General features: G+C 39.0%; 1 protein-coding gene across 1 annotated transcript in view; it reads left to right on the top strand.

The window, feature by feature from the left end:
- AXDND1 (axonemal dynein light chain domain containing 1) overlaps nucleotides 1–9,132 on the top strand; it is an 80,153-nt gene that overhangs the window by 14,232 nt on the left and 56,789 nt on the right. Inside the window, exons 7-10 of the mRNA XM_010850253.1 lie at nucleotides 1,787–1,889; nucleotides 3,123–3,244; nucleotides 7,448–7,588; nucleotides 8,277–8,381. Coding sequence (XP_010848555.1) covers nucleotides 1,787–1,889; nucleotides 3,123–3,244; nucleotides 7,448–7,588; nucleotides 8,277–8,381 — 471 coding nt within the window. The remainder of the gene's footprint in view (nucleotides 1–1,786; nucleotides 1,890–3,122; nucleotides 3,245–7,447; nucleotides 7,589–8,276; nucleotides 8,382–9,132) is intronic.

Raw genomic sequence — 9,132 nt, forward strand, 5'->3', positions numbered from 1 at the left:
CAGTCCTGTGGCCACTGCTGAGTTTTCCAAATTTGCTGGCATATTGAGTGCAGCACTTTCACAGCATCATCTTTCAGGATTTGGAATAGCTCTACTGGAATTCCATCACCTCCACTAGCTTTATTCGTAGTGATGCTTTCTAAGGCCCACTTGACTTCATATTCCAGGATGTCTGGCTCTAGGTGAGTGATCACACCATCGTGATTATCTGGGTCGTGAAGATCTTTTTTGTACAGTTCTTCTGTGTATTCTTGCCACCTCTTCTTAATATCTTCTGCTTCTGTTAGGTCCATACCATTTCTGTCCTTTATCTAGCCCATCTTTGTATGAAATGTTCCCTTGGTATCTCTAATTTTCTTGAAGAGATCTCTAGTCTTTCGCATTCTGTTGTTTTCCTCTATTTCTTTGCATCGATCACTGAGGAAGGCTTTCTTATCTCTTCTTGCTATTCTTTGGAACTCTGCATTCAGATGCTTATATCTTTCCTTTTCTCCTTTACTTTTCACTTCTCTTCTTTTCACAGCTATTTGTAAGGCCTCACCAGACAGCCATTTTGCTTTTTTGCATTTCTTTTCCATGAGGATGGTCTTGATCCCTGTCTCCTGTACAATGTCACAAACCTCAGTCCATAGTTCATCAGGCACTCTATCTATCAGATCTAGGCCCTTAAATCTATTTCTCAGTTCCACTGTATAATCATAAGGGATTTGATTTAAGTCATATCTGAATGGTCTAGTGGTTTTCCCTACTTTCTTCAGTAAGTCTGAATTTGGCAATAAGGAGTTCATGATCTGAGCCACAGTCAGTTCCCGGTCTTGTTTTTGCTGACTGTATAGAGCTTCTCCATCTTTGGCTGCAAAGAATATAATCAATCTGATTTCGGTGTTGACCATCTGGTGATGTCCATGTGTAGAGTCTTCTCTTGTGTTGTTGGAAGAGGGTATTTGTTATGACCAGTGCATTTTCTTGGCAAAACTCTATTAGTCTTTGCCCTGCTTCATTCCGTATTCCAAGGCCAAATTTGCCTGTTACTCCAGGTGTTTCTTGACTTGCTACTTTTGCATTCCAGTCCCCTATAATGAAAAGGACATCTTTTTTGGGTGTTAGTTCTAAAAGGTCTTGTAGGTCTTCATAGAACCGTTCAACTTCTAGCCAGTATTAACACCTTGTGAAGGTGAAGGTGAAGTCGCTCAGTCGTGTCTGACTCTTTGCAACCCCGTGGACTATAGCCTACCAGGCTTCTCCGTCCCTGGGATTCTCCAGGCAAGAATACTGGAGTACATTACCATTTCCTTCTCCAGGGGATCTTCCTGACCCAGGGATCGAACCCAGGTCTCCCACATTGGAGGCATCTATCCTATCTATCATTTTCTTTTTGATTGTGAAGTATCTGGTATTAACACCTTGTTAGCCAGTATTAACAACTTGTAGCCAATAGTAACAGCATGATGTTTATCACTCTACATTTTTCTGTGTTATAATCTTACACAGTAGGTATATAAAATTTTTTTTTGAGGGAGGAGAACAGAACATTATTTTCTTTTATGAAAAAGAGGATCATACTATTTGTATTATTTTGGTTTTTGTTTTTTTGTTTTGTTTTTGTATTTTGCTTTACTGTATTATTGATATCCCACAAGATTAGTACATACAGGTATAATGCTTTAAAATGCCATTGATATTCCATAGTATGTACATTTTATTCATACATATTATGTTCCTTTTGCCTTTTGAGCATGACCTTTTGTAACATTCATTATATAAATCTGCTCTCTTAATCTTTTAGGAAACCTAATAAAAGAATAGAAGTAGTCCAACTGAATGATGTGATGGACACTATGCTAGAGAGGGCTGGTGTGGAAAATCAGGAATATACAGGGCCAACCAAGGTAATTGCAAACATCAGTGAAAACTAGTGGTTAAGAGCATTTGCTCTGGAGGTGAAATGCTTGGATTGGAATCCTGACCCTGCCATTTATTAGCTGGTGACCTTGGGCAGGTCATTTAATGTATTTGTGCCTTGATTTCCTCATCTGTAAATTACAGATAATAATATTTACCTCATAAGGTTGTTGTGGAGATTAAATGACATGATGAATGTAAAGTGCTTAGGACAATGCTTGACATGTGGTAAACACTGTATAATTGTTTATTATTGTTATTGCATTTAACTGAATATAAGGCACCATTGATTATAAAACCCTTATTTTATGTTTCATTAAAAAACACGCCAATTAAGCCATGCTTTCTTACCACTTGTACTTTTATTTTGCACCTAATGAAAGAGCTTTTTCAGTCTTACATAGATATAGATTTTTTTTCTTTATGGGGCTATTTCTCTTCTGTTTTGTAAAGTTTTATTTTTATAGAATTTGAAATTTGTAGACAAGTTCAGTATAAGGCACTCCAATGTAATCTTCACCCAGATTCATTAATGGTTTACCTTGTGCCCTGTTTGCTTTATCATTCTCTTTCTCTTTCTCTATACATCCTCTATGTGTATGGGTTTTTTCCTGAACCATTTTAGAGTAAGCTGGCAACTTCATGCATCTTTATCACCAAACATTTTAGGGTGTGTTTCCTATGAATAAGGACATTCCCTTACATATCTATAATATAGTTATCAAAATCAGGAAATTTAATGTTGGTATGATAATGTTATCTAATACAGGTCATTTTCAAGTTTCAAATTTTATTAATTGTACCTGTAATGGCTTTTATAGCTATTTCCCCCTCTATTTCAGAATCCCGGGTCACACAGGACTTTTAGTTGTCATGTTCCTGAAACTGTTCTCTGGTTTTCTTAACTTTGATATCTACAGAATGTTCCTCAATTTTGGTTTGTCTGATGTGTAATTATTCAATTCAGGCTTTGTATTTTTGGCAGGTATAACATAGTAGTAATATTGTGACTTTGTCAGTGCATCATATAAAGAAGTACATGATTAGACACTTTATTAATGTATCATTTTTATATATATTTATAAAGAAAAATGTAAGTGAACAAATTAATCTAGGTATTTCAAAAACTTACACTAGAACTTCAGAGTGCTTACCCCCTAAGATGTCTTTTACTGGCAAGACTCTAATAAATACTGATTGTCTTACTAATCTTTTGCCAGATGCACAAACTGCTTCATATACTAAAGAAGGAACAGACCATTTATAACACAGTATTTCATGAACTGATTCGACAAGTCAGTGTGGACTGTGCAGATAGAGGGGAGCTACTGTCCAAAATCAGGTTCGAGTTGTCACTGGAGTATCCCAGTTTCCTCCTGAATTTTGTAGAGTAAAAGTATATTATCTGAGAACTTCTTTAAGTTGATTGCTGTTGGGATGTTTGACACCCTCTTCTTTTAGGATTGGGAATGAAATGTGAAAAAGTAGAAAAAGATATATTCTGAAGACAGAGCAGTCTGGTTTTAAATCATCATCTAGGTGTATGACCTTGGTAAAGATCTGTACCTTAGTTTTCTTATCTGTAAATGAGGATAATAGCTATGTGAAAAATTTCATTTGTCTTTTTGTTCACTTGTAAATGCTATTTACTGAGTGTCTACTATGGGTCAGGCATTAAGATGCTTCATAGAATTGTGGTGAGGTTTAAATGAAAGCACAGAAGTAAGTAGGTGCTCAATACAAATGATTATTATAGATTATGGTTATAAATACTATTAGTACTATAATTCTTCTTCTTTTGACTATAGTGCTTTCCAAAAGCTGAAAGGAATAGTGGAATACTGGGTTCTGATTACATATCTGCAGCTTACTTGCCCTGGAACCATAGGCAAATGATTAGATCTCTCTGATTATCTGTATCTCCTGAATGGAAATTAACAGTATACGTTTGCCCTATTTGTCCACTGTCTGCTTTGTGGAAACAGAGTGTGCCTCTCTGACAGTACTCATTAACTAGAAGCAAAGCCATTAATAGGAGACTGATCGAGATTAGAATACTAAGGAGTAAGTAGTTGGAACACCACCAAGAGCTGCAGAATGCCAAATCAGAATGAGGATTGGGACAAATGAAGGCTGAGTTGTCACTCTAAGAACAAAGTCAGGAAGGACGGATGAGGAATCAATTGGAGAGGAACTAGATGACTGTGTATCCAAAGTTTCTTTAGTGAGAGACTGATGTGAGTGGAACTCTTCCAGCTGATTTTAGGAGTTAGCTTTTACAGGCCAAAATAGGGTGGGGCCCTGTTCCAGGAAGTCTAGACAGAAAGAGATAGGGAAATCAAAGCCAGAATTGTTTAACAAAAATTGAGTCAGACACTAGGGAGACAAAAATACTAACTTCCAAGTGCCAGCAATAGGATCAGAATAGGGCTTGAAATGGGCTTCCCTGGTGGCTCAGAGGGTAAAGAATCCTGCAGTGTGGGAGACCTGGGTTCAATCGCTGGACTGGGACAGTCCCCTGGAGAAGGGAATGGCAACCCACTCCAGTATTCTTGCCGGGAGAATCCCCATGGACAGAGGAGCAACAGTCCATGGGGTTGCAAAGAGTCGGACACGCTGAGCAAGTAAACACAGCACACAGGGCTTCAAAGCTAAGCATTTAGAATAGGGTAGAGTTGGAGTTAAGAATACAAAGTAGGTGGGGATAAACAATGAGGTTTCAGGATGATTGCTGGAAACATTCATGATGTGTTTGAGGAATAGTGAAACACTTTATCGGTTCAGCGTCATCTAATGTCCGCTCTTCTGTTGTGGTAGGAGTTTTTTTTGAAGAGCTAGGGCTCACCTTCAATGAGGAAGACATCTGTTGTCCTCAGGCTGGTATCTTACAGAGTCCTCCCTGTTTCACAAGATTTGGGGAGGATCCAATAGATATCCCCAGCAAATGGTAACACGTCGAATGCCCCAGAAATACTCTGTATCAGCCCCTAGCTGTTTGCTTGTCTGTTTCTTTGTCACTAGTTTCCTGCTTTATGTCTTTCTGATCAGCTTGTGTGTGTGTCTTTTCATGCAACTCAGGCCTGTTGCTGTAGCAGGAGGGTTTCATATGAAACAGAGGTTCAAATAGCTGTTTTTTATAAGGGGAAGAATAACTGACAGATTGGTTATAAGCTGAGTAAGACTCACAGAAATAGGGCTACCACAGTAATTATTTTTGGTTGACACTATCTATGTTTATCTCTGCATGCAGGCACCTGACTTTTTTTCCGGTTGTTATTTTTTCCAGGATTTTATGGGAATTTTCAAATATACACATAAAAATGGAAAGAATTTTACTGTGAGCACACATACATCTAGATTCTGCCATTAATATACTTTTCTTGCTTTATCGCTTATCTGTCCATCTAGCCATCCTGGTATTTATCCACCAATTTTGTGTACTTAAAAGTAAAAGGCAGACATCAGTGTATTTCCCTTAGATACTTCAGCATGTATATCATGAATCAGTTCATTATCTATTTGCCATTTTGTTTCTTCTGAGTCTCATTCATGATGGTTTAATTGCATAAGTGTTTTCCAATCTTTGCTTGCTTAATTTGGCTAATCTTAACCATGAAATCCTTAGGATGTAAATGATGGATGCTTCCTGAAGAGATGATTTGCATTTTTTCTCTTCTGGAATCCTAGCTTCCTCCTACTCCCAGGTTGCCTGCTTTGAAGAAAGCCCAAGGCTTGGTCTCTGGGGCCCAACATTAGCACCTGTACTGGGCTACCTCTAATCTTGCGTTTTCCTAGTGAATAATTTTTACTGGTTACACTTCCCACTCCATTGTTAGCTTACTGTATTTAGTTTGTTGCTGTTGTGTTTTTTTTTTTTTTCTATTTCTAGAGGCTTGTGTTTCTTTCTGCGAGTGAAGTAATACTTCAGAAAGTATGCTTTATCATGGATATAATTGTGTGTGTGTTTTGTAAATAATTAATTTATTTTAATTGGAGGATAATTACTTTACAATATTGTGGTGGCATCTGCCACACATCAGCGTAAATCAGCCATAGGCACACATGTAACCCCTCCCTCCTGAACCCTCCTCCCCCTCCCTCCTCACCCCATCGCTCCAGGTTGTCTCAGAGCACGGCTTTGGGTTCCTTGTGTCATACATCAAACTCTCACTGCCTGTCTGTTTTACATATGGTAATGCATATGTTTCAGTGCTATTCTCTCAAATCGTCCCATCCTCTCCTTCTCCTGCTGCTGCTCCTGCTGCTGCTAAGTCGCTTCAGTCGTGTCCGACTCTGTGCGACCCCATAGACTGCAGCCCACCAGGCTTCCCTGTCCCTGGGATTCTCCAGGCAAGAACACTGGAGTGGGTTGCCATTTCCTTCTCCAACGCATGAAAGTGAAAAGTGAAAGTGAAGTCGCTCAGTTGTGCCCGACTCTTAGCGACCCCATGGACTGCAGCCCACCAGGCTCCTCCATCCATGGGATTTTCCAGGCAAGAGTACTGGAGTGGGGTGCCATTGCCTTCTCCACTCCTTCTCTTACTGTGTCCAAAAGTCTGTTCTTTATGTCTGCATCTCCTTTTCTGCCCTGCACGTAGGATTGTTGGTACTGTCTTTCAGATTCCATATGTATACGTTAATATATGATATTTGTCTTTCTCTTTCTAACTTACTTCATTCTGTATAATAGGCTCTAGGTTCATCCTGTAGTTGTGTTTTAATGGAAAAGCCCTTCAGAGTGTGTTGTTCCTATATCGCCATGAGGGAAAATCCTAAAAAAAGTGTTTTAAAAATTGATGCTTCCCAATGAATGAGCTGCACACTGAGCTGATGAACTCCCTGTCACTTTAAGTGTGTAAGCAAGGGGTAGATAATTCTTTTTGTCAGGGGGTGAGAGATTCAACTAAATGATTATTCCAACTCAAAGATATTATAATCCTGGGGTCTCAGTGTTTAGAATATAATACCTAGATCACTTAAAATAAATGAAGACTTCTCAGTTATGGTATTCATAGTTTATCATCTAGAATCATTTCCAAATATTTTGTTTGATGTTGTTCAGAAGCAAGAGAAATTACTTACTGTACTTAGGGACTTACAGTTGGTGTCCTTTAACATTTTGGTCAATTTGAGAAAAGTGGTTTTACTCATGAATTTAATTTATAAAAGTCCCACTGTATTCAAGATACTGTCAGATGTTGTAAATGAATAAATATGTGAGACGTAATTTTTATCCTCATAGAGTTTCTAAATTAGAAGAAGAAATAAAAGAAGTCGTTATTTTGTTTTACATCTCAGACATTATGTTCCAAATAACTATGGCTCTGGTTAAAATTCTCCATAGTTCATTCACTCGGCATTCAAAATTCATTCAGGAGCATGGCAAGAATTCACAGCCTAGTTCTTTTTCTAGCTTGTTCTTCGCACATAGCTTTTATGAGTGTCTGTTCACTATTTCTTTCCTTAAAATTATTTTTCTATCTCACATATTTTCTGGCTCCTTTTCCTTTCTGCCTGATGTCTTGTTTTCCTTTTTCTCATGCAGAGAGCGGTACGTACAAATGCTTGACCAAATTGCCCGGCAGATGATTGACTTCTACAAAGACATGGTAACTCAGCGAGTGATGGACCAGCGCATTTTAGAAGAATTGTACAATTTTAAGAATGTTATTGAGGAACTGACCAGGTAACAGCTGTGCTTATCAAAGCTTTGTCTCTAAAGAGAGTAAAAGATACCCAGGGAAAGTAGAATGATTAAAGGACTCTCTTACTCTCATTTCATTTTTTGCAACAGAAAGGCCTAGATAGAGATGTAGAGACATGGGTTACATAGGTTAACACAAAACTAGGGCTCTGTGTGTATGTATTTGATAGGGAAAAGACTCTTGTTCTTCCTTCCAAAATAGAGGTGCTTATCTTAATCTGGTTTACAGAGCAGTGCCATGATTATGGATATTAAAGTTCAAATCCCGAAGAGAATAAGCAGTATGTATAATAGCTATCACATTTTGTGATCGGCTAACCTTGTGGCAAGATGTTAGTGGCAGGAGTGAAGACAATAGAATAGACATGCCAGAGGGTAGGATAGAGCAGCCTTAAGGCCTTGGCTGCCAGTGTCTGCCTTCACTCCATTCTAGAGAGCTCTCCACATCTTCTTTCTGCCTCTTCTAGCCCGTCTGATTCCATGGCTAAACCTGGTTAGAGTTCACTTGAATGAACACTAGATTTCTTGCCTTGGTTTATAGGGTAGAAAAACTGGGAAGAGATATAGACATGATAACTGAGAAGATTCCTGAGTATAAATCTGATTTCCTAGGCAGAAACTTTTTCAAAATCTTCAGCTATGACTGTAAAATTGGCTTGCTCTATTTCAGGGAACTGTGTCTGGTTCGGGCACATGATATAAAATTAACAAAGGAAGCAGAGAAAGCCCACAGAGATTTGGCACAAGCTCTTTTAGATGCTGAAAAGAATGCCAGGTGAGTTACCAAATGTTAGCCATTATGTCATATTTGCTTCACGCCTTCTTTCAAGAAATAAAATTTTTTAGAAGAATTTGAAGGTTTTTAAAATTACGGCAGTTCCTGAAGGAGTTAATATACATAAAGCTCACTGTATATGTTAACTCTTTCACATACTGTTGTAATACACATCTTGTGTCTCCTTGTATGAAAGTTTTCCAGGGATGTAAAACCTAGAAGTGGAATTATGGGTCATGGCATATTCTAGCCTTGTCTTGCTCAGTTCAGTTCAGTTCAGTCGCTCAGTCATGTCTGAGACTCTGCGACCCCTGCGTGAATCGCAGCACACCAGGCCTCCCTGTCCATCACCAACTCCTGGAGTTCACCCAAATTCGTGTGCATTGAGTCGGTGATGCTATCCAGCCATCTCATCCTCTGTTGTCCCCTTCTCCTGCCCCCAATCCCTCCCAGCATCAGGGTCTTTTCCAATGAGTCAACTCTTCGCGTGAGGTGGCCAAAGTATTGGAGTTTCAGCTTTAGCATCAGTCCTTCCAAAGAACACCCAGGACTGATCTCCTTTAGGATGGACTGGTTGGATCTCCTTGCAGTCCAAGGGACTCTCAAGAGTTCTCCAACACCACAGTTCAAAAGCATCAATTCTTCGGTGCTCAGCTCTCTTCACAGTCCAACTCTCACATCCATACATGACCACTGGAAAAACCATAGCCTTGACTAGACGGACCTTTGTTGGCAAAGTAATGTCTCTGCT

This window comes from Bison bison, unplaced genomic scaffold (assembly GCF_000754665.1).
Source record: "Bison bison bison isolate TAMUID 2011002044 unplaced genomic scaffold, Bison_UMD1.0 scf7180017864289, whole genome shotgun sequence".
Taxonomy (NCBI): domain Eukaryota; kingdom Metazoa; phylum Chordata; class Mammalia; order Artiodactyla; family Bovidae; genus Bison; species Bison bison.